This window comes from Ranitomeya imitator, chromosome 5 (assembly GCF_032444005.1).
Source record: "Ranitomeya imitator isolate aRanImi1 chromosome 5, aRanImi1.pri, whole genome shotgun sequence".
In the NCBI taxonomy this organism is placed as follows: domain Eukaryota; kingdom Metazoa; phylum Chordata; class Amphibia; order Anura; family Dendrobatidae; genus Ranitomeya; species Ranitomeya imitator.
Window position 1 is genome coordinate 265,656,704 of NC_091286.1, and position 26,952 is coordinate 265,683,655.

The 26,952-nt window shown below is 41.5% G+C and overlaps 1 protein-coding gene across 1 annotated transcript in view; it reads left to right on the plus strand.

Moving 5' to 3' along the window:
• SLC16A10 (solute carrier family 16 member 10) overlaps nt 1-23,104 on the plus strand; it is a 179,053-nt gene extending 155,949 nt beyond the window's left edge. The window contains exons 3-6 of the mRNA XM_069726142.1: nt 6,304-6,706; nt 8,021-8,164; nt 20,925-21,153; nt 22,130-23,104. Of these exons, the coding sequence (XP_069582243.1) occupies nt 6,304-6,706; nt 8,021-8,164; nt 20,925-21,153; nt 22,130-22,365 (1,012 nt within the window). The 3' untranslated portion in view covers nt 22,366-23,104. The remainder of the gene's footprint in view (nt 1-6,303; nt 6,707-8,020; nt 8,165-20,924; nt 21,154-22,129) is intronic.
• The last annotated feature ends 3,848 nt before the right edge of the window (nt 23,105-26,952 follow it).

Genomic DNA, 26,952 nt, shown 5'->3' on the forward strand with positions numbered 1-26,952 from the left:
TAGAGCGGGTGCAGAGAAGAGCGACCAAGGTTATTAGTGGACTGGGGGGTCTGCAATACCAAGATAGGTTATTATTACACTTGGGGCTATTTAGTTTGGAAAAACGAAGGCTAAGGGGTGATCTTATTTTAATGTATAAATATATGAGGGGACAGTACAAAGACCTTTCTGATGATCTTTTTAATCATAGACCTGTGACAGGGACAAGTGGGCATCCTCTACGTCTGGGTTGAACTAGATCAGGGGTGTCAAACTGCATTCCTCGAGGGCCTCAGACCATGCGTGTTTTCAAGATTTCCTTTGCATTACACAAGGTGCTGGAATAATTCTGTGCAGGTGATTAAATTATCACCTGCACAATACAAGGAAATCCTGAAAACGACCTGTTTGCGGCCCTCGAGGAATGCAGTTTGACACCCCTGAACTAGATGGACTTAAAGTCTTCCTTCAACCTTAATAACTATGTTACTATGTTACAAAATTCAATTGTGGTTTCAATTTCACAAGAAGGATATGTAAGTATTGGTAGAGGAGTTGAGAAATGTAGCAATGATATGTGTTAGGCAGGGCATAACACACAAGCGTTGAAACTAAAGATACAAAAAAATAATGTAATTACTTCTCAGACTAAGCATGTTACCACTGGAACTCAAACTCTTAAGGCCCCTTCACATTAAGCGACGCTGCAGCGATACCGACAACGATCCGGATCGCTGCAGCGTCGCTGTTTGGTCGCTGGAGAGCTGTCACACAGACCGCTCTCCAGCGACCAACGATGCCGGTAACCAGGGTAAACATCGGGTTACTAAGTGCAGGGCCGCGCTTAGTAACCCGATGTTTACCCTGGTTACCAGCGTAAAAGTAAAAAAAACAAACACTACATACTTACCTACCGCTGTCTGTCCCCGGCGCTGTGCTTCTCTGCACTCCTCCTGCACTGGCTGTGAGCACAGCGGCCGGAAAGCAGAGCGGTGACGTCACCGCTCTGCTTTCCGGCTGACCGACGCTCACAGCCAGTACAGGAGGAGTGCAGAGAAGCACAGCGCCGGGGACAGACAGCGGTAGGTAAGTAGTAGTGTTTGTTTTTTTTTTACTTTTACGCTGGTAACCAGGGTAAACATCGGGTTACTAAGCGCGGCCCTGCGCTTAGTAACCCAATGTTTACCCTGGTTACCAGTGAAGACATCGCTGGATCGGTGTCACACACGCCGATCAAGCGATGTCCACGGGAGATCCAGCGACGAAATAAAGTTCTGGACTTTGTTCAGCGACCAACGATCTCCCAGCAGGGGCCTGATCGTTGGTCGCTGTCACATAGAACGATTTCCTTAACGATATCGTTGCTACGTCACAAAAAGCAACGATATCGTTAACGATATCGTTATGTGTGAAGGTACCTTTAACCTAGGTTGTGAAGGATCAATACCTCAACAGTGAGCCACAGCCTTCAATACAATGTACAGGATGTAAGAATTTTTGTACCCTGTAAACCTAAACTGTATTCTTTTTAACAGGTATATATTGGTATTTATACATATTTTGGTATATGCCAGTACATATTACAGTATGCAACTGAACGAACCCATACATATCTCATGCTGAAGAGGTGGTTAAAATATAAATGTACTTAATTATTCCGAAAAGAAAACAAGTCTGATCAAAATTAAAATAAATTAAAGGGGTTGTCCACTACTCAGACAACCCCTTCTCAATCACTATGTTTGCCCCAAGTAAAATAATATCACCTACACTATACTCCACTCCGGTGCCATTCCAACTGTATTGGTTTTGGCTCTCCTGGGGCTTAAGTGACATTGTTATGTCACGCGATCTCTTCAGCCAACAAGCGACCACTGCACTATCCCCTCCTCCGGATTAGTCAGACATCCACAGGAAGTGAGGGAGCATCCGCAGCTCTGACTTCCTCCAGAATTCAGTTATGTGCAAAAAAGGGGACAGTGAAGTGATTTGCCACATAACAATGTCACGTGAGCCCTGTGAGAGCCAGCGTTGGCACTCTGTCAATATTTTACTTGTGGTAAACATATAGCTTGAGAAAGGGTTGTCCGAGTAGTAGATAACAACTCCTTTAATGTTAATCCTTATGAACCCTAGAATGCAAAATCACATACCATACAGTTGCTTACCAAAGTATTCACCCCCTTGGAATTTTTCATGTTTTGCTACCTCATAACCTGGAATTTCACTGCTTTTTTGAGGATCTGCATCAGTTCATGTAAAGAACATGCCCATAAATATGAACATTTAGTTTTATTTTTGTGTGTGAAGCAAACAGCAAATAGGACAAAATAACCAAAAACTTCAGTGTGCATAACTATTTACCGACTTTTACCCCCTAAAGTCAGTACATTGTAGAGCCTCCTTTTGCTGCAATTATGCCACCAGGGCCTAGGGGTACTTGGTACCGGTTCCGGTTGTTGATAAAGGGGTGGTCACGGTGGCGGCGACCCAGTCCGTAGCCCTGGGCGCCCAAGTAAAAGGGATATTTTTTAAAGGGAATTGTAAAGCAATAAAAGTTCATGATGGCACATGTGGTACTCGGTCAGGAGTGACCGACGCTACTTAAAGGGGTCCTCTGAGGGTGATGGTACGGTAGCAAGATGGTATCACTTCCCACAGGTGAAGCTGGGTCCCTAGGGCTCCCGGTGTGCTGGACATGATGGTGTGGTGGATGCCAGCAAATAAATGGAGGACACAAGGTTGTAACGTCCTTACCTGGCTTACTGGTTGAATCAGGCCACAGTCCAGGGTACCAGCAACAGGTGGTGATATGGTCCGACCGGCCTGGAAGCAATGGTGGCTCCCTCTCCCAAGTGAGGTCTGTAAGCCTTCCTGCTTGTGCTTGAATGTGCCTTTTTATAGGGTCTTTATCATGACCCAGGCTCTTCGTGTACTGCTGCACCTTCAGGTGTGGATGCGGGCAAATGACATAAAGTCCTTTGCCCTCCGGTTCTGCAGTGCGACCTAGAATTCAATACAACCTCAGGCTCCCAGTGCCCGGTTTCTGTGCTTCGGCTCAGAGGGTGCCCGGTCACAGTTCCCCTCAAAGCCCTTTCCTTCGCCTGTGCTCTTTTCCTCAGATGCTCACTACATTCCAACCCTTCAGGTTATCTTCCTTTCCTGAAGCTGCAGCTCACACATGGCTGCATGGCCCCACTCTCTGCTCTCTCTCCTCTCTCTTCCACTGTCTCTGAACAACTGTCTGACTCCTCCTCCAGACCAGAACACATATATCTGGGTGAAGCTCCCCTGAATTTGGGTTCAGAGCTTCCCCTTCTGGCCTGGATTCAGAATGTGTTGCATGTAGGTGCTTACCTTGCCTCCATGCATGACATTACCCTCCCCGAAAGGAAGGCAACATCACTGTAACAGCCGGTTACCTGGGGTGTTACAATTACAGCTGCAAGTCACTTTGGATAAGTCTCTGTGATTACACATCTTGCCACTGGGATTTTTGCCCATTCCTCAAGGCAAAACTGCTCCAGGTCCTTCAAGTTAGATGGTTTCCTCTGGTGAAGTGCAATGTTCAAGTCTGACCACAGATTCTCAATTGGATTAAGGTCTGGGCTTTGACTTAAGCCACTACAAAACATTTGCATGTTTCCCATTATACACACTCAAAAGTTACTTTAGCAGTATGCTTTGGGTCATTGTCTTGTTGGAAGGTGAACCTCTGTCCCAATCTCAAATCACTGATAAACTGAAAACAGGTTTTGCTCAAGTATATCCCTGTATTTTGCACCATCCATCTTCCCATCGACTTGGACCATTTTCCTTGTCCCTGCTGCTGAAAAACATCCCCACAGCATGATGCTGCCACCACCATATTTCACTTTGGGGATAGTGTTCTTGAGGTGATGAGCTGTGTTGGTTTGACCCCAGATATAGGGTTTACCTTGGTCACCAAAAAGTAAAGTTTTGCTCTCAACTGATCACAGTACCTTCCTCCATACATTTATGGTGTCTCCCCCATGTCTTTTGATAAGCTCAAAACAAGTCTTACAATTTTTTTGTGTAAGTAAAAAGCTTTTTTCTAGCCACTTTTCTGTAAAGGCCACCCTTATTTAGTGTACAGCTTATTGTGGTTGTATGGACAGATACTCCAGTCTCTGCTTGAGAACTCTGCAGCTCTTTCAGTCCTTTGGTCTCTGTGCTACCTCTCGGATTAATGCCCTCCTTGACCAAGCTGGGAGTTTTCGTGGGTGGCCCTCTCTTGGCAGGTTTGTAGTGATACCATGTTCTTTCCATTTGATGATAACGAACTGTGCTCTGGGGGAATCATCAGAGCCTGGAAACTTTTTTATAACCCAACCCTGACTTGTACTTCTCAACAGCTTTGTCCCTGACATTTTTGGAGATCTCATTAGTCTTCATGGTGTTGTTTGGTTAGTGGTGCCTCTTGCTTAATGGTGTTGCAGCCTCTGTGGCTTTTCAGAAAAAATGTGTATATACTGAAACATGTGACACTTAGATTCCACACAGGTGGACTTTCTTTTACTAAGCATGTGACTTATGAAGATAATTGCTTGCACTAGGACATTTTAGGGGCTTCATAGCAAAGGAGGTGAATACATATACACAATTAAATTTTTTATTATTTGGTTGCATCAATTTAAATTATGCCTTTATTTTTCTCAATTTGCTTCACCAACTTAGACTATTTAGTGCTGATACATCACACACAAATTATACAAAATATTTAAACCCAGGTTGTAACATAATAAAATAGGGCTCACGCATTGAATGCTGCTGTCAATCTCCGACAGCAGCTTGTAAATGGAATGCACTCCAGTGCTCACATGCACCAGCTCCCATCATGCACAAAGCCACAATTGTGGGGCACCAATGGGTTCCCATCTGAAGACCTTTGTCACTACCATCTCAGTACTATAATATGAAAGTGAAACATTTCTAAAGTTTTTTTCTAAAATGGAAAAAAAAGAACCATATGTAGCAAGAATAAATGAAGGGTCTGCTGGAATACGATGTGCCAAATTCAGAAGTGAGCCATCTAATGAATCTAGTGCTTCTTTCAGCTGTTGTTCACCACCTAAAGAAATGTGCTCCAGATAGAGACTGGAGTACAGTTCTGCTGTAATAATTATGATTATGATGAAGTATGATGAATTCTTGTGTGGCCAATCCCCTCTCAATTAAGCTCTACCTACTTTCTGGAGCTGCGAGTTATGTAAAAATGTCATAACATTTCAAACAGTTTTACATCAGGATTGTAGCAAAAAAATGTTTGATGAATTGGGGCCTTCATTTGCATTTTTTAGAAAGTTATCTATGCACCAATTTTAACTAGGTTATTTTGCACCAATATTTAAGAGCCAGATTTTAATTGTCTTTTTATGAAGATGTGTCAAAAACTTACAACACGTGCATTTAAGTAAAAAAAATTAAAGGAGTCAAATCTTGTAAAATTTAACCACTTATTTTAATGCATTTCTGTTTTAAAAGTTGCCCAAATTTTGTCCTCTAAATTTTGCGCTCTAAATTTTGCAACAATTTAAGATTAAAATCTAGCGTAAATGCAATAGCAAAGGTCGCGCAATGACATATTGACAATTGTAATGCTACATTGGTCTTTACAAGCCTTAAAAATATAAAAGCACTTAACTGTCTAGCTGTAATTCATTCTGTTGGGCCAGAAGACCCAGTGATACTACAATTGAGGTCCTATAATTTACATATAAAGGACACCTTCACACATGGTGGCATAACTTGCAGCTTGTGGGCCTCAGAGTAAAATCTACAACAGAGGACCCGTTTACCATGGGTCTTTAAAAGCATTAATCTCTCATTTGAGCCTTAAGGACCTTTTGGCCCCTCTTTACTCCAGGGCCCAGGTTCAATTACAACCCCTGCAGCCACTATACTTAGACCCCTGGGTTTACCCCTTCCTGACATAGGATGTACTATACCTCCTATATCAAGTGTAGATGTATGGAACGGCCTGAGGAACGGAGCCTGCACCATACCAGACAGGTGCCGGCTGTGTTATATTGCCAGCACCAGCCACTCACAGCAGCACCCGGAGCTAGCAACAATTGCTGCTTTTTAACCATTTACATGCCGCTGATAGCAATTGACATTTAAATAGCGCCTGCTGCTTTTGTATTTTCATCCATCTGGGTGAATTAGGTAACCAAATTTTGTTGAGGCTTGGCTTCCTAAAAGACCACTAATGGCTCATTTTTTATTGTCTATGTAAAATGATATGTTAAATATTTTCTCCCTAGGTTTTTATTAATCGTACTTGTTTTTATTTTTCTGTAGGAGCTTGGAGCCTCTTTATTTTACATATGGAATTTTATTTGCCTGTGGCTGCTCATTTGCTTACCAACCTTCCCTGGTAATCTTGGGACACTACTTTAAGAAACGCTTGGGCCTAGTTAATGGTATTGTCACCGCAGGCAGCAGCTTATTTACTGTGTCACTGCCTTTTCTTCTCAAATATTTGCTTAATGCCATACGACTTTACAATACCCTGCGTGTCTTATGTGTCTTCCTGTTTATACTATTTTTGGCTGGATTCACCTATAAGCCACTATTGCCTAGGAACAGCAAGAGGGGTAAAAAGGCCTTTAACTTCTCCATCTTCAAAATCAAGAGTTATTGCATATGGGCATTTGGGATTCCAGCAGCACTTTTCGGCTATTTTGTGCCTTATGTTCATTTGGTAAGTGATGGCTTATAAAATAGCTTTATGTTTAACCACTTGTATGGAACACATTAAAGCCAGGGACAATTAAAGACAATTGGCAATTAAATCAGGGATTCGTTTTTACTCTTCTCTGGACCAAATATACATGATCATGGTACAATTATAAGGTAACTAAAATTTGGTAATTTTTGTATATCTCTTAGTCAGTAGTTCACAGTTCAGGAGGCAGAAGGTCACATCTCCTGCCAGATTGCATACATACCACGGATTCAATAGAATTTCTGCCTCCTCAGCTGTGCACTTCTGACCAGTCTTCACAGGTGGTGGTCTTAGGACATTTACATTGTACATTTTGGACATATAGGTTTTCTTAGAAGGGTTTAAAAACAATAAACTGATTACAAGGTGACTCATGACTGGGATCTTAAAGGGAATTTTGTAAGGATGACACTGGCCTATGGTTACTTCTGTGTCCCTAAACATCTAATACACCCTATACACGTGTCCCCGGGTGTGTGCACATGTATTTGCCTGAATTGCTTTTAGGCTGGGGTCACACTTGCGAGTGTGATGCGAGTCTCGCGCAACAATACTCGGCACTGCCGCCGGCACTCGAATCGGAGTCTGCGGTTGCATGTATTTCTATTTACGTTCCAGTCCGAGTGCCGGGTATTGATGCAAGTTTCTCGCATCACACTCGCAAGTGTGACCCCGGCCTTACTCTGAGACTGCATGCTGCCGCAACTTGGAGCAAGATGGGACCCTTTGTTGTCGTGAAGAACGAGCCAGTCATTAGTATAAAAAATAAACTGTTGTTTTCTTGCTCTTGCACCTATGTACAATAGGTAGTAGGTAAAACACTTGAAATCTTCATCTGCATTACATGGCAGAGACACAAATATTCCAGTTGCGGACGGCGGCACATCATTTGTGAGCAACATTACTGCAGTCCAAGAGGTTAAGCTGAGGACCTCCATCTACCCAGTACAGGGCCACACAGATCAATGTGTTTCGCTGTGACCACTGCACCCAGCGCTACCCTCTGTGGACTATATAAGGGAGCTTTTCCAGCTGCAATACCAGATGGATGTGTCCCAGCCTGGCTGATCCCATATTCCTTCACTAAGTTCTCCAGGTCTTCCCAAGTAACAAACACAATTTAGAAAGACATGATTTTATGTAACAAATAAAATTTGGAAATGCATGATTTTATGGTAATCAAATGATTGCTTGTTTTTTTAACTGTAGTAAACATTTTGGTTGCACAGGACATAAAGAACGTTTAAGCATTTTTAGAATTTTACATTTATTACTCTTTTCAATCACCAGATGAATCATGTTAAGGAGCGTCTGGGAGCTGACGTTCGGGAAGAGGTTTTGTTGCTATGTATTGGTGTTACATCTGGGGTTGGAAGGCTTATTTGTGGCAGAGTTGCTGATTACATTCCAGGTGTCAAGAAAGTCTATTTACAGGTAATACAAAACTAATACTGTAGAACTACACAAATAATATCTCAATATCTACTTATTTTACCTCCATGTACAAGTGGTAGCTTTCCTATATAGTATGGTAGCATGACAGAATCAATATTCCATGGAACTGCCTTGTTAACATGTTTTACAACAAGTTGTGTCTGCTGCACCAAATCTGCAGCCGTCTGTGGCTGATCCCATTGCAAGACAGTGACAGGAATAAGGCCCTATGATCGTACATCATGTTTTTACTACAGCTGTTGGAGATGTATTTGCAACTATACAGTCATCTAGAGAAGCAAAGACAACCCATGTAAAAAAAATGTTTTTAAACACCAATAAATTGTCTCAAATTTCCCTTCTAATATTCTCCCAAGGCATCTTGATGGGATTTTGACCCAGGATTTGACTTGATCATTAAAGTGCCATAAATAAGTTTATTTCCTGTAATTCTATATTGGATTTGTTGATATGTGTAAGCTGAGGGGCTGGGTTGGAAAATTTTAGCTTAGCCTATCCGTAATCACAATGCCCTAACCCACATCTTGCGACAGTCCAACTTTAGCCTACTTATCGCTGGCCACTGCACCAGAGGTAATAGGCATCAACACTTAGCAAAGGCTGGTGCATAGTGTAAGGAGGGTAATGGCCGCATAATCAATGGGAGGTATGTGTCACAGGGAGTATTTTTCTCTAGTGCACTAGAGTGCACGTAAGCACTAGGATGTTGTTTGGTGCACCTGAGTCTTGGTTGCGGGTAGCTATGAGAGATGAGCTGGTCTGGTACCCATATACCTCACCTCTGGTTGTGGTTACAGCCTACATAATGGAGGTTATTGTTTGGCACATGGTCTGTGTCTTGGGATTTAGAAGGCCTCCTGTGTGTGTGGCTCCAGACCAAGCCTGTATGCTGGACATTGCCCAGCCTGTGTGTCCACAGGCCTGAGGGAGCAGAGAGCCCCGGCTAAAGACAGTTTTGTGTTTTGCCTGCTCTGAAGGGGCCGTTTACAGTTTGTTATTACTGCTGGGTTTATGAAGGAAATTAACCCACACCGACTTTTATAAAGAAGCACACCTCCTGTTTTCCTCATTCCGCACCAAAGTGAGTACGAAATCCTTACACTAGATACAGGAATAGAACCAGGTTAATGCATAGATATGGGAACAGTGCAAAGCTTAATATATTGACACGGGAACAGAACTAAGTTTACTATATAGATACGGGAGCTGAACCAAGCTTACCACATAGATATAAGAACAGAACCAGGCTGTGTACACAAATACGAGCACAAAACCAAGTTAACTACATAGATACAGGGTTAGAAATGAGATGGGAAAACCAATCGATCATAAAGGAATTTCCAGCTCCATGATATCCATGAAAATTATTTTTTATTCATAATTCATTAAAAAAAAACATTTTTGATACAATCGGCATAAATGTCACAAGCCACCTATGGGTAGGTATATAGTAGTATACACGTTTCAAACCTTGCGATTCTTAATCATTGCGATTAAAACTATTTAGGGAAGCAGATGAGAAAGCAATTAGCATGTAATCAATTCCATACAAATTGCATATGGTGTGGTCATATGACGAGCACGGAGACTGAGAACAGTCAAAACAGTACATAACACAATGTTAGGATTGTGCATGATAGAAGTCAGGGTGAATACAATAAATATCCTGGACAACCCGTATAAGGGATAACGTTGTCCAGTCAAAACAAAAATATATCCACCACCATTGTAAAACAAAACACAAACAATTTTTATATTTATATTTTAATATTTGTGTAAAAATAAACAAAAAAAGTACACATATGTGTTATTGTTGCTTCCAGAACAATCTGATCTATAAAACTGTCAGATTAGTTAATCCCTTCAGTGAACACTGTAAAAACATTAAATAGAAATGTGGCAAAAACGATGCTTTTTCATCATAAGGCCAAACAAACAGAGGAGTAAAACGCAATCAAAACGTTGAATGGAAATAAAAGTGGTATCACAGAAAACATCATCTTGTCCTGCAAAAAACAAGCTGCCATACAGATCCATCAGCAGAGAAATAAAAAAGCTATATCTCTCAGAATATAGCGATTCAAAAACAATTATTTGTTGTATAAAATCGTTTTTATCGTGTAAAAGCAGCAAAACATAAAAAAAAAGATATAAATGTGATATCTCTGTAATCGTACTGACCCGAAGAAAAGCTGTCAACACTTTTACCACACGGCGAATGGCATAAAATGGCATAAAAAATAACTGTTTTTTGTTCATCCTGCCTCCCAAAAATTGTCATAGAAAATGATCAACAATTTTATGTGTCCGAAAATGGTACCAATAAAAACGTCACCTTGTCCCGCAAAAAACAAGCCATCAAATGACTGTCGGCAATACATGGCAATGTCAAGACTTTTTTTTAGGAAAATAAGCGTTTGTTAGTGTGTGATAGTAGCCAAACACAAGAAAACAATATAAATCTGGTATAGCTGTAACCGCACCAACCCAAAAAATAATATAATAATAAAATAATATTGCGTATCATTTAGGCTGGTTTCACACTTGCGTTTCAAAAAGCATGCATTTAAAAAAAAACGCATGGTGAAAAAACGCATGTAAACGCGTGCAAACGCTGCGGTTTTTTTACGCATGCGTTTTTGCATGTGGTGAAAAAAACGCAGCGTTTTGACGCGTTTACATGCGTTTTTTCATGCGTTTGCGTTTTTTAAACGCATGCTGAGAAATGTGTGACAGCTGCCAATCATCAAAATAAAGTAAAAAACCCACTATAAACAGAAATAGTTAGGGTTAGGGGTAGGGATCATAACCCTAACCCTAACCCTAAAGGGATCCTAACCCTACCCCTAACCCTAAGCCTAAAGGGATCCTAACCCTAAAGGGATTAGGGTTAGGGGTAGGGTTAAGATCCCTTTAGGGTAAGGGGTAGGGTTAGGGGTAGGGTTAGGGTTAGGATCCCTTTAGGGTTAGGGGTAGGGTTAGGGTTAGGATCCCTTTAGGGTTAGGGGTAGGGTTAGGGTTAGGATCCCTTTAGGGTTAGGGTTAGGATCCCTTTAGGGTTAGGGTTAGGATCCCTTTAGGGTTAGGGTTAGGGATAGGGTCCCTTTATCACCTTTATGGTGGGGGGTGGCATATCAGTGTGTTTTCTGTTGTTTTTAATAAAAACGCATGCGTTTTTAAAGCAAACAAACGCATGTGCTTAAAAACGCATGCGTTTCCATTGACTCCAATGTATTTTTTGACACAAAAAAAACCGCATGAAAACGCATGCGTTTTTATGTGTCCAAAAAACGCCTCTTAAAAATACTACAAGTTGCATTTCTGAAAAAGAACGCATGCAGCAAAAAAACGCATGCGTGTCAAAACGCGACCAAACGCGTACAACAAAAAACGCATGCGTTTTCAATGTTAAATATAGGGAAAAAAAAGCATGCGTTTTTGTGTGCAAAAAACGCTGCAGACAAAAACGCAAGTGTGAAACCACCCTTATTCCACTCGATTGAACGGCATTTGTTGATTTGTTCATTTTGTCTTCCAAAGATCGCAGTAAGGCATGGCTCACATTTATCCTGCGCTCTATGCGGAGCATTACACCAGGGTTTACATGTAAATGTCTGATTAATGTGATTTAGACGTAGCACCTGACAGCAACATTTTTGTTGTAAAAATGTATTTGTTCATTTTCACAACTCAATGTTATAAAATTCTTTGAAGCACCTGAGGGTTCAAGATGCTCAACACACCTCTAAACCGCGCGCCGTACTCGCGTACGAATTTTTGCCTGTAGGACATTATTGCAAGAAAGCTTGGCTGAGTAGATTACACAAGAAGGAAAACACACAGCAAGTCAGCAGGATCTAGGAGCAACATGGCAGATGTGACAACCTACATGGTGAGCTGCAGCATGTGCTACATGTTCACAGATCGACCAGAAGAAGAATCCAATTTCACCTGTCAGAAGTGTAGACTAGTGGCCCTTTTAGAAGAAAAGGTGCGGGGTCTGGAAGAAAGAATAGCAACATTGAAACTCATCAAAGAGAATGAAGACTTCCTAGACAGAACAGAAGCATCTCTACTGGTCACAGAAGGTGAAAAAAGTGTCAGAGAACCTCCAAAAGCAGATGAGTGGAAGCATGTGACCAAAAGAAGCAAGAAGACCATGGAGAAATCACCAACCACACAACTGAAGAACCGATATCAAATCTTTGTAGAGGATGAAGATGGCACACCTAAGGATGAATCAATACCAGCAAGCAAAAAAGTAAAGGGCACACAGCAACAAGTGACAGCAAAAAGTACAGCCAAGAAGCAACGAAGAGTGGTGGTGGTGGGAGACTCACTACTGAGAGGCACAGAAGCAGCCATCTGCAGACCGGACATAACCGCAAGAGAAGTATGCTGCCTTCCAGGTGCGATGATCAAGGATGTGACCGATAGGATACCAAAGCTCTTCAGCTCCAAGGACGTCCACCCATTTCTTCTGATACATGTTGGCACCAATGACACGGCAAGGAAGGACCTACCGACAATCTGCAAGGACTTTGAAGAGTTGGGGAAGAAAGTAAAGGAACTGGATGCACAGGTAGTTTTTTCTTCTATCCTTCCAGTAGACGGGCATGGCACCAGGAGATGGAACAGGATCCTTGATGCGAACAACTGGCTAAGACGATGGTGCAGACAACAAGGATTCGGATTCCTGGACCACGGTGTGAATTACTTGTACGATGGACTCCTCGCCAGAGACTGACTACACCTCAACAAACCTGGGAAACACACATTCGCCAGAAGACTTGCTACACTCATCAGGAGGGCGTTAAACTAGAAGAAGAGGGGACGGGAAGAAAAACATTAGACTCGAACAAAGAAGACCCAGGAAAACATACTCAGAAGGGAGGTAAGAACATTTCTAAAACAATCCACAGCGAGGAGATTGAAACAAAACAAAATCCTCTAAACTGCATGCTCGCAAACGCCAGAAGTCTGACAAACAAGATGGAAGAACTAGAAGCAGAAATATCTACAGGTAACTTTGACATAGTGGGAATAACCGAGACATGGTTAGATGAAAGCTATGACTGGGCAGTTAACTTACAGGGTTACAGTCTGTTTAGAAAGGATCGTAAAAATCGGAGAAGAGGAGGGGTTTGTCTCTATGTAAAGTCTTGTCTAAAGTCCACTTTAAGGGAGGATATTAGCGAAGGGAATGAGGATGTCGAGTCCATATGGGTCGAAATTCATGGAGGGAAAAATGGTAACAAAATTCTCATTGGGGTCTGTTACAAACCCCCAAATATAACAGAAATCATGGAAAGTCTACTTCTAAAGCAGATAGATGAAGCTGCAACCCATAATGAGGTCCTGGTTATGGGGGACTTTAACTACCCGGATATTAACTGGGAAACAGAAACCTGTGAAACCCATAAAGGCAACAGGTTTCTGCTAATAACCAAGAAAAATTATCTTTCACAATTGGTGCAGAATCCAACCAGAGGAGCAGCACTTTTAGACCTAATACTATCTAATAGACCTGACAGAATAACAAATCTGCAGGTGGTCGGGCATCTAGGAAATAGCGACCACAATATTGTACAGTTTCACCTGTCTTTCACTAGGGGGACTTGTCAGGGAGTCACAAAAACACTGAACTTTAGGAAAGCAAAGTTTGACCAGCTTAGAGATGCCCTTAATCTGGTAGACTGGGACAATATCCTCAGAAATAAGAATACAGATATTAAATGGAAAATGTTTAAGAACATCCTAAATAGGCACTGTAAGCGGTTTATACCTTGTGGGAATAAAAGGACTAGAAATAGCAAAAACCCAATATGGCTAAACAAAGAAGTAAGACAGGCAATTAACAGTAAAAAGAAAGCATTTGCACTACTAAAGCAGGATGTCACCATTGAAGCTCTAAAAAACTATAGGGAGAAAAATACTTTATCTAAAAAACTAATTAAAGCTGCCAAAAAGGAAACAGAGAAGCACATTGCTAAGGAGAGTAAAACTAATCCCAAACTGTTCTTCAACTATATCAATAGTAAAAGAATAAAAACTGAAAATGTAGGCCCCTTAAAAAATAGTGAGGAAAGAATGGTTGTAGATGACGAGGAAAAAGCTAACATATTAAACACCTTCTTCTCCACGGTATTCACGGTGGAAAATGAAATGCTAGGTGAAATCCCAAGAAAAAATGAAAACCCTATATTAAGGGTCACCAATCTAACCCAAGAAGAGGTGCAAAACCGGCTAAATAAGATCAAAATGGATAAATCTCCGGGTCCGGATGGCATACACCCACGAGTACTAAGAGAACTAAGTAATGTAATAGATAAACCATTATTTCTTATTTTTAGGGACTCTATAGCGACGGGGTCTGTTCCGCAGGACTGGCGCATAGCAAATGTGGTGCCAATATTCAAAAAGGGCTCTAAAAGTGAACCTGGAAATTATAGGCCAGTAAGTCTAACCTCTATTGTTGGTAAAATATTTGAAGGGTTTCTGAAGGATGTTATTCTGGATTATCTCAATGAGAATAACTGTGTAACTCCATATCAGCATGGGTTTATGAGAAATCGCTCCTGTCAAACCAATCTAATCAGTTTTTATGAAGAGGTAAGCTATAGGCTGGACAACGGTGAGTCATTGGACGTGGTATATCTCGATTTTTCCAAAGCGTTTGATACCGTGCCGCACAAGAGGTTGGTACACAAAATGAGAATGCTTGGTCTGGGGGAAAATGTGTGTAAATGGGTTAGTAACTGGCTTAGTGATAGAAAGCAGAGGGTGGTTATAAATGGTATAGTCTCTAACTGGGTTGCTGTGACCAGTGGGGTACCGCAGGGGTCAGTATTGGGACCTATTCTCTTCAACATATTCATTAATGATCTGGTAGAAGGTTTACACAGTAAAATATCGATATTTGCAGATGATATAAAACTATGTAAAGCAGTTAATACAAGAGAAGATAGTATTCTGCTACAGATGGATCTGGATAGGTTGGAAACTTGGGCTGAAAGGTGGCAGATGAGGTTTAACAATGATAAATGTAAGGTTATACACATGGGAAGAAGGAATCAGTATCACCATTACACACTTAACGGGAAACCACTGGGTAAATCTGACAGGGAGAAGGACTTGGGGATCCTAGTTAATGATAAACTTACCTGGAGCAGCCAGTGCCAGGCAGCAGCTGCCAAGGCAAACAGGATCATGGGGTGCATTAAAAGAGGTCTGGATACACATGATGAGAGCATTATACTGCCTCTGTACAAATCCCTAGTTAGACCGCACATGGAGTACTGTGTCCAGTTTTGGGCACCGGTGCTCAGGAAGGATATAATGGAACTAGAGAGAGTACAAAGGAGGCCAACAAAATTAATAAAGGGGATGGGAGAACTACAATACCTAGATAGATTAGCAAAATTAGGATTATTTAGTCTAGAAAATAGACGACTGAGGGGCGATCTAATAACCATGTATAAGTATATAAGGGGACAATACAAATATCTCGCTGAGGATTTGTTTATACCAAGGAAGGTGACGGGCACAAGGGGGCATTCTTTGCGTCTGGAGGAGAGAAGGTTTTTCCACCAACATAGAAGAGGATTCTTTACTGTTAGAGCAGTGAGAATCTGGAATTGTTTGCCTGAGGAGGTGGTGATGGCGAACTCAGTCGAGGGGTTCAAGAGAGGCCTGGATGTCTACCTGGAGCAGAACAATATTGTATCATACAATTATTAGGTTCTGTAAAAGGACGTAAATCTGGGGATTTATTATGATGGAATATAGGCTGAACTGGATGGACAAATGTCTTTTTTCGGCCTTACTAACTATGTTACTATGTTACTATGTTACCTCTATATAAATTCAACAACAAAAATAGTTTAAAAAATGATGCTGAAGTAAAGTAGACATGTGGGAAATGTTATTTATTAACTATTTGTTATAACTATCTGGGCATAAAAAGGTTGAAAATTTATAAATTTACAATTTTTCTTCAAATTTTTGATATTTTCATAAATAAGAGCAAATCATATTGACCAAAATTTACCACTTTCAATTAAGTACAACATGATAAGGAAAAGCAATCTCACTGGGATATGTTGAGTTACTACATCATAAAGTGACTCTGGTCAGAATTGAAAAAATTGTCCTGGTCAGGAAGGTTTTGGGGTGAAGAGGTTAATGAAGGTGCAATGCACCTAATACATTAAGAGACATACGCCACTTAAAGAAATAGGAGCATCTGTTGCATCAGGAATAAATTTCTGGAATTATTACTGCAACTTGTTAAGGTACTTTACACTAGTATTCTGGCATAAACTCTGTCTTAGGCCTAGCTCACACTGCCGTGTAACATGACTGAGTGCTCGCCGATGTTTTATCAGATAGCACTCGGCCCAATGTTATACTATGGGGCAGAGCAGATCTCGGTACTGTATGAGAAAACAATCGCAGCATGCTGCATGTGGCTCCAATATTCTGATCACATGCACACATACAGGTCTATGTCCGATCTACTTGCATACAGTCAATGGAGAAGATGGAGAAATTTAGTTCTCCATCTTCTCCACACCTGTGACACGATTCTCTCAGGTGAGACAATCAGAGCACACTCAGTTGACACTCGGATCAAACTCTGACAGAGTTTGATCCGAGTGTCATTAGTATAATCGTCCTTATACGGCAGTGTTAGCATACCCTTAGTGTATGTCTACATTGTAAAAATCTTTAGATGAGGTGTCCTAACTATTTCAAAATTGGAACAAAAAGCGGTATCATCCATGCCCTGCACAGGAAGAACACAACGGCAAACCAGATTCAGGTACTGAAAGCTGCTTACTGGCTACACGTAAAAAGAACCGTCTGTCCTCTTCCTCGGGCACATACATACACTAAAATGCATATGACCTTTATGCCGTCCGGTAATGACGTCACAATTACATACATATTAAAAAGCATGCAAAATTCATGTACAAAAATATATAATATATAATTCATCTAATGTTCATTTATTTACAAACAAAACAAAATTATACCATAAAAATCGCTAACAACATTGCACCCCAAGCTCATAAGTAGCTATGAGTACAACTCACTTGTTGAATGACATTCAAAATACCTCATAATTAAATTACCGTATATACTCGAGTATAAGCCGAGATTTTCAGCCCAAAAAAATGGGCTGAAATTGCCCCTCTCGGCTTATGCTCGATTCATGGAAGGCGGGGGGGTCAGCGGGTGAGGGGGAGTGACGCCTGTCAAATACTCACCTGCTCCCAGCGCTCCTGACACGGTCCCTGCATGTCCCACGGTCTTCGGGCGCCTGCAGCTTCTTCCCCTGTTCAGCGGTCACTGGTACCGCTCATTAAAGTTATGAATATGGACTCCACTCCCATAAGGGTGGAGCCGCATATTCATTACTGTAATGAGCGGTACCATGTGACCGCTCACTACAGGAAGAAGCTGTCGCTCCCGAAGACCGTGGGACATGCAGGGTCTGCGTCAGGAGCGCCGGGAGCAGGTAAGTATGTCATATTCACCTGTCCGTGTTCCACCCGCCGGGCGCCGCTCCGTCTTCCCGTCCTCTTGCTATGACTGTTCAGGTCAGAGGGCGCGATGACGTATTAGTGTGCGCGCTGCCCTCTGCCTGAACAGTCACTGCAGAGAGACGGGACGCTGAGGAGCAGCGACGAGAGGTGAGTATGTCATTTTTTTTTTTTTTTAGTGCAGCAGCAGCATTACATGTGGCACAATGCATGGCAAGAACTGCATGGAGCGTCTATGGGGCATCTATGGGGCCATAACTGCATGGAGCATTATATGGGGCCATAACTGCATGGAGCATTATATGGGGCCATGACTGCATGGAGCATTATATGGGGCCATAACTGCATGGAGCATTGTATGGGGTATCTATAGGGCCATAACTGCATGGAACATTATATGGGGCCATAACTGCATGGAGCATTATATGGGGCCATAACTGCATAGAGCATTATATGGGGCCATAACTGCATGGAGCATTATATGGGGCCATAACTGCATGGAGCATTGTATGGGGCCATAACTGCATGGAGCATTATATGGGGCCATAACTGCATGGAGCATTATATGGGGCCATAACTGCATGGAGCATTGTATGGGGTATCTATAGGGCCATAACTGCATGGAGCATTATATGGGGCCATAACTGCATGGAGCATTATATGGGGCCATAACTGCATAGAGCATTATATGGGGCATCTATGGGGCCATAACTGCATGGAGCATTATATGGGGCCATAACTGCATGGAGCATTATATGGGGCCATAACTGCATAGAGCATTATATGGGGCATCTATGGGGCCATAACTGCATGGAGCATTATATGGGGCCATAACTGCATGGAGCATTATATGGGGTATCTATAGGGCCATAACTGCATGGAGCATTATATGGGGCCATAACTGCATGGAGAATTATATGGAGCATCTATGGGGCCATAAAGAACTGCATGGAGCATTATATGGGGCATCTATGGGGCCATAAAGAACTGAATGTAGCATAAAATGGGGCATTTTATGGGGCCATAAAGAACTGCATGGAGCATTATATGGGGCATATTTTGTATGGAGCATCTTATGGGGCCATAAAGAACTGAATGTAGCATTATATGGGGCATTTTATGGGGCCATAAAGAACTGCATGGAGCATTATATGGGGCATATTTGTATATGGAGCATCTTATGGGGCCATAATGAACTGTATGGAACATTATATGGGGCTCTTGATCCAATATGGATATTCAAAAACACTTAACCTACTGATGCCTCAATTGATTTTTACTTTTATTGGTATCTATTTTTATTGTTAACATTTACCCGTAGCTGCTTCATTTTCCACCCTAGGCTTATACTCGAGTCAGTTAGTTTTCCCAGTTTTTTGTTGCAAAATTAGGGGGGTCGGCTTATACTCGGGTCGGCTTATACTCGAGTATATACGGTAAATATAAACCTATAGTTAGGGATTTTTAGAGGAAGGTGCTATCACTTGTCTGCTGTTACCAAAAATTCCTCATCCCATTTATAGCCAAAAATTACAACTAAAAAATTACACCTAAATAAACCCACATCTCTACTTATATGTACATATGTAGAATTACATCAGTACTGTATGTACAGGGATGGATTATTCATATTGATCCTTACCTTAGAATGGGGGGATTAAGGAGGAGTATATAGTAGAATCCCATTGACAATACTCCAATTAACCCCGTAATCCAAAACAGAGGTTATATTTTTACAGATTAACCCTAACTCTACAGTGTATATTCAATAGTTTCATTAAGACCCTCAGGGGTTAGTGTTGCGAGTTTAAAAATCCAAAAGGACTCCCTGTTTATCAATCTCTGAAACTGATCTAGGGATTTGCCCAATATGTATTCTAATTTTTTTTATACCAATCTAGTCATGGAGCAATTTAAGTCCTTATTCATTGGGCAGTCCTTCCTGCCCATGGGCCACATCCTGTTTTACAAGAGATTTACAGATGATCTTTTTTCAGTTGGATGGGGGCAAAGGATGAAGCCCAAGTGTTTGTGGACAAGTTGAATAAGAACCCATGGGGATTGGGGTTCACTTTCACTGATTCTGATGATTCCATAGAGTTCATAGATCTGGCCATTTCCAAGAATGGCTCAGGTTGACTTGCACAACCACCGACTTTAAGAAGCTATGATGATGCACCCTAATCGTGGGTATAGGGGAACCTCAGCACATGACTATGCTGTTACTGAAAATAAATCTCTACACTGATAGAATGTCGCCATATGGTGACATATAGTGCTAGATACCAGTCATGCAGAACATACAAGTGATTACAATACAGTTATGTATAGTAACATACAGCTGACATTTTTTCTGATGGAATCATTCATTTTTTCCCATCTTTTCCATATGGCCCAGACCTACACGACAACTTGTTCCAGCCACAACTCATCTGGAGAGATTACAACAAAGCCATATTTAACTTCTCACATTTCCATCCCTATCCCGATCTATTTCCAGCCTGCACTAATGCCTCATCCTACTGATACCCCAGTACTGAGCCACTGCTGATGTGTGTGTCCATATTACTGCACCTGCTGTGAGATACAAAAACAGTGCTCCTCTTACTGCCCCACATAGTAATACCCACAACTGTGCCCTTTACATAATAATAATGCCTCCTTATTGCCCTCTAGATAGCGAAATCTCCCACTAAAAATATTAATTCTTTGTGCAAATGCCCTAGAAAGCAGAGTCCACATTTTGCCCCTTTGATGGCTACAATATATCATATCACATGGTCCAGTGCTGCCACTTAGAGGGGCCTTCACATCCTGTATAGAAGATGCAGGCTGACCAAGAAGTGCCATTTTATGCGTTTAAAGTGTAGGGATAGAAGGTCAGATTGCCCTGCTCATTCCATTTGTGACTGAATGAGTGCAATATTAAAACCCTCAGTCCTGATTTGGTCTCTCTCTCCAAATTTCTTCAACTGAAATAAAATTTTGGGGGAAAATTCAGCAAAATATGTTAATTCTAATCTCAAAATATCTAGTGGGGAGAAAAAAATAATTTTATGCAGTTATAGTTTTAGAACATCCTGAAACACAAAATGTCAGGTTTTGCACATTTACCAATCGTCTTTATGTCGGATGCTGTGAATAGAGTCATTAATGTCCAGCAGTAACTTATTTGGATTTTTTTCCTGCAGGCGGTATCTTTTTTTTGCATTGGATTGATGTCTATGATGATTCCGCTGTGCTACAATTTTGGAGGATTGATTGCTGTCTGTCTTTTCATGGGCCTGTTTGATGGCTGCTTCATATGCATTATGGCTCCCATTGCATTTGAGCTTGTTGGTCCGGAGAATGTATCTCAAGCCATTGGATTTTTGCTAGGATTTATGTCCATTCCTATGACCGTTGGGCCTCCTATTGCAGGTAAATGTGAATGTTTTGTCATATATTACTCTACTACTAAATAATTGCTTTGCATTGAGTTAATTTTTGAGTAAACTTAATGATAGTGGTTGTATGTACACTGTTAATGTTGCCCAAGTATGTCAATAAACATCTCCGTAGAAGAACGTCTATGCAACGGTTGACATACAGTATAACGGCTGTATGGTTATAGACGTTTATGAAGCTACATTTGATGTTGGTTGACTGACAATTTACTGTCTTCTGCAGGTTTTTTGCGCGACAGTCTTGGGTCTTATGATGTAGCATTTTATTTGGCGGGTGTCCCCCCTATCCTTATGGGGCCATAACTGCATGGAGAATTATATGGAGCATCTATGGGGCCATAAAGAACTGCATGGAGCATTATATGGGGCATCTATGGGGCCATAAAGAACTGCATGGAGCATTATATGGGGCATATTTTGTATGGAGCATCTTATGGGGCTATAAAGAACTGAATGTAGCATTATATGGGGCATTTTATGGGGCCATACAGAACTGCATGGAGCATTATATGGGGCATATTTGTATATGGAGCATCTTATGGGGCCATAATGAACTGTATGGAACATTATATGGGGCTCTTGATCCAATATGGATATTCAAAAACACTTAACCTACTGATGCCTCAATTGATTTTTACTTTTATTGGTATCTATTTTTATTGTTAACATTTACCCGTAGCTGCTTCATTTTCCACCCTAGGCTTATACTCGAGTCAGTTAGTTTTCCCAGTTTTTTGTTGCAAAATTAGGGGGTCGGCTTATACTCGGGTCGGCTTATACTCGAGTATATACGGTAAATATAAACCTATAGTTAGGGATTTTTAGAGGAAGGTGCTATCACTTGTCTGCTGTTACCAAAAATTCCTCATCCCATTTATAGCTGTATGGTTATAGACATTTATGAAGCTACATTTGATGTTGGTTGACTGACAATTTACTGTCTTCTGCAGGTTTTTTGCGCGACAGTCTTGGGTCTTATGATGTAGCATTTTATTTGGCGGGTGTCCCCCCTATCCTTGGTGGAGTTATCCTATGTCTTATCCCTTGGGTTCATGAAAGGACTTTAAAGAAGAAGGAAAAAGCATTGGCTAAAGAGTCTGGGGAGAAAATTATGGATGACGTCACCAGTGCCTTGACACTCGGCACAGCTGAGGATTATAAAAAGGAAGATGTCTCTGTTATATAATTTCCATTATTTTACAAAAACAAGTTTTACAGGACTTTTGAATAATAGTGACTGAATTTTGTAACTGGTGCTACAAAACCAAAGTTGTATGACCATACAAGGGTGGTCACTTGCATATTTGACTAAGCCTTCCATGTCAGAATTCTTTATTCTTACCTATTGAAAATCAGTGCCCATGCGTGGGTATCATGCTAGGACTATTGAGAAGAATTATGAATGACAGAAAAATAGTAATACATCTCCAGATCTAGCTTTACAGCAATGCAGGGTTTTGTTCTCTAGCGCCTGCTTTACTGACATTCAGTCTTTAGTGACTTTATTTACTAGAATCCTATTCACAAAAGTGTCCTGATCTGGAGTGATAGCACTTGAAGCCTTCACAGTATCAATTTCAATGCATTTTATTTTACGACCTACTAGAGTTAGTTTTTTTTCCAATCATTACTGGGTATTCATACATTTCTGCTGCAGGGTCATAATTGTTCAGGATTTAGAAATATCCTAAAATTATCACTGATAAACATGCAAGCAAACATGTCCCCAATCAGTATACTGAACTGAGCTGTGTTCACATATTTTTTTTTACTGTGACAATTCTTCTTGTTAAGGGGTCGTAATTTTCCTTGAAATTAGTTTTTATTTTTAAGTTTGCAATATACTACACACATTTTTTGTGCATAGGAATAGTGAATCTTTTTGCTTTTATGTTGTTCAGACAAACAGAAAAATGTATTTCTACAGATTGGCTATCTCAACTTTGTTTTGATCTACTCCAGAAGACAAATGCCTCTCTAGTGCCACCTATAGGTAGCTACTGTGTACTAGACAGTGTCTGAATTGGTAAGAACCTTGCAACAAGACTCAAGATATCTGCCAAACCAGATACACCAACCCCTAGACAGTGGCTACAGAGTTCTTACTTCTTGTCAGTGTAGGGACCAGAGTTGAGCAAAAAGTTTCACAGGGTCCACGTCTTGTAGGTACCCTATGAGTCAGTGTGCAGTGTTTCTAGGTTCTTTAGAGTTGTTGAATGACTGAAAGGTTAGTTGTATACAGGTCCTTCTCAAAAAATTAGCATATAGTGTTAAATTTCATTATTTACCATAATGTAATGATTACAATTAAACTTTCATATATTATAGATTCATTATCCACCAACTGAAATTTGTCAGGTCTTTTATTGTTTTAATACTGATGATTTTGGCATACAACTCCTGATAACCCAAAAAACCTGTCTCAATAAATTAGCATATCAAGAAAAGGTTCTCTAAACGACCTATTACCCTAATCTTCTGAATCAACTAATTAACTCTAAACACATGCAAAAGATACCTGAGGCTTTTATAAACTCCCTGCCTGGTTCATTACTCATAACCCCCATCATGAGTAAGACTAGCGACCTGACAGATGTCAAGAAGGCCATCATTGACACCCTCAAGAAAGAGGGTAAGACCCAGAAAGAAATTTCTCAACAAATAGGCTGTTCCCAGAGTGCTGTATCAAGGCACCTCAATGGTAAGTCTGTTGGAAGGAAACAATGTGGCAGAAAACGCTGTACAACGAGAAGAGGAGACCGGACCCTGAGGAAGATTGTGGAGAAGGACCGATTCCAGACCTTGGGGAACCTGAGGAAGCAGTGGACTGAGTCTGGTGTGGAAACATCCAGAGCCACCGTGCACAGGCGTGTGCAGGAAATGGGCTACAGGTGCCGCATTCCCCAGGTAAAGCCACTTTTGAGCTACAGAGAAGCAGCACTGGACTGTTGCTAAGTGGTCCCAAGTACTTTTTTCTGATGAAAGCAAATTTTGCATGTCATTCGGAAATCAAGGTGCCAGAGTCTGGAGGAAGACTGGGGAGAAGGAAATGCCAAAATGCCTGAAGTCCAGTGTCAAGTACCCACAGTCAGTGATGGTGTGGGGTGCCATGTCAGCTGCTGGTGTTGGTCCACTGTGTTTCATCAAGGGCAGGGTCAATGCAGCTAGCTATCAGGAGATTTTGGAGCACTTCATGCTTCCATCGGCTGAAATGCTTTATGGAGATGAAGATTTCAATTTTCAGCACGACCTGGCACCTGCTCACAGTGCCAAAACCACTGGTAAATGGTTTACTGACCATGGTATTACTGTGCTCAATTGGCCTGCCAACTCTCCTGACCTGAACCCCATAGAGAATCTGTGGGATATTGTGAAGAGAAAGTTGAGAGACGCAAGACCCAACACTCTGGATGAGCTTAAGGCCGCTATTGAAGCATCCTGGGCCTCCATAACATCTCAGCAGTGTCACAGGCTGATTGCCTCCATGCCACGCCGCATTGAAGCAGTCATTTCTGCCAAAGGATTCCCGACCAAGTATTGAGTGCATAACTGAACATTATTATTTGTTGTTTTTTTTGTTTGTTATTAAAAAACACTTTTATTTGATTGGATGGATGAAATATGCTAATTTATTGAGACAGGTTTTTTGGGTTATCAGGAGTTGTATGCCAAAATCATCAGTATTAAAACAATAAAAGACCTGACAAATTTCAGTTGGTGGATAATGAATCTATAATATATGAAAGTTTAATTGTAATCATTACATTATGGTAAATAATGAAATTTAACACTATATGCTAATTTTTTGAGAAGGACCTGTATATGTAGCGTTAGAGAGACAGTTTTCATTCTTCTGGAGGAAACCCCACTTGCTTATTATTTCCCGGGAAGGAGGGTCTGGAACAGGAAACTCCTAACACCAACTACATTGGTACCTCCAAGAGATGCACAGGAAGAAATTAGCAAATTGCATTCTTCACCCCAAAAGACCAGTAATTATACAAGATGAATTGCATATTTTAAAGGTGGTTGTCCATGTTAAAATAAGTCATCACCTATCCGCAGTATACATGATAACTTGCTGATCATTGGGAGTCCCATTGCTGGGATGTGCACCGACTGGCAGAATGGGGACTTTTTATCCCCGATGGGGAACTTTTTTTGGCTGTTACAAATAGGTTCAGCAAGACAGACGCTCAAATGCCACGCCATACATTCTCTATATGGGGCTGCTGGAAAAACCCAAGCACAGCACTCGGCAGTCCCATGGAAATTGAATTGAACAGCAGTTAAGCATGCACACTGCAGCTTCAATTGTAATAAGGATAAGAGGTCTCTGTTCTTCTGATCTTTTGGGGTTCCAGTGGTCGGACCCCCACCTATCAACAAGGTATCACTATCCTGCAGATAGATGGTTGCTTGTTTTATTCTGACTACTCCTTTAACTATACATTCCGGTAAGTAGCAAGAGTCTGACGCATCTTTGTGCTTGAAAATGTCTCTCATTCTTGAATGATGCATAATATTTGTGATGACTTGTAGGATGACCATTGCATTTGTAGTATTTTTGTCCATTTTTACATATATATACAGTTATATGAAAAAGTTTGGACACCCCTATTAATCTTAAGCTTAATGTTTTATAAAAATTGTTTTTTTTGCAACAGCTATTTCAGTTTCATATATCTAATAACTGTTGGACACAGTAATGTTTCTTCCTTGAAATGAGGTTTATTGTACTAACAGAAAATGTGCAATCTGCATTCAAACAAAATTTGACAGGTGCATACCGTATTTTCTGCTTTGTAAGACGCACTTTATTTCCCCCAAATTTGTGGGGGAAATGGGGGTGCGTCTTAGGCCGGTTTCACACGTCAGTGGCTCCGGTACGTGAGGTGACAGTTTCCTCACGTACCGGAGACACTGACTCACGTAGACACATTAAAATCAATGTGTCTCTGCACATGTCAGCGTGTTTTCACGGACCGTGTGTCCGTTTGAAAAACACGGAGACATGTCAGTGTTCGTGAGAGCGCACGTATTACACGGACCCATTAAAGTCAATGGGTCCGTGTAAAACACGTACCGCACACAGATGCTGTCCGTGTGCAGTCCGTGTGCCGTGCAGGAGACAGCGCTACAGTAAGCGCTGTCCCCCCAGCGTGGTGCTGAAGCCGCCATTCATTTTTTCTCTCCAGCAGCGTTCGCTAGAGAGAAGATATGAAAAATCTTTTTTTTTTTTTTTGGTGTTTAAAAAAAGATCCCTGTCCCCAACCCCCTCCCACCCCCGTGCGCCCCCCCGCTGTTAATAAAATACTTACCCGGCTCCCTCGCTGCTTCCTCTCCTCGCCGCAGCTTCTCCTGTATGAGCGGTGACGTGGTGCCACCCATTACAGTGATGAATATGCGGCTCCACCTCCCATAGGGGTGGAGCCGCATATTCATCACTGTAATGAGCGGTACCACGTGACCGCTCATACAGGAGAAGCTGCGGTGAGGAGAGGAAGCAGCGAGGGAGACGGGTAAGTATTTTATTAACAGCGGGGGGGGGGAGGGGGCGCACAGGGGGTGGAAGGGGGTTGGGGACAGGGATCTTTCTTTTAAACAAAAAAAAAAAAGATTTTTCATATCTTTTCTCCAGCGAACGCTGCTGGAGAGAAGAAATGAATGGCGGCTTCAGCACCAGATGCAGGGGACAGCACTTAACTGTAGCGCTGTCTCCTGCACGGTGCGTGTGGTACCCAGTCGGCACACGGATGCCGCAAGTGTGCCA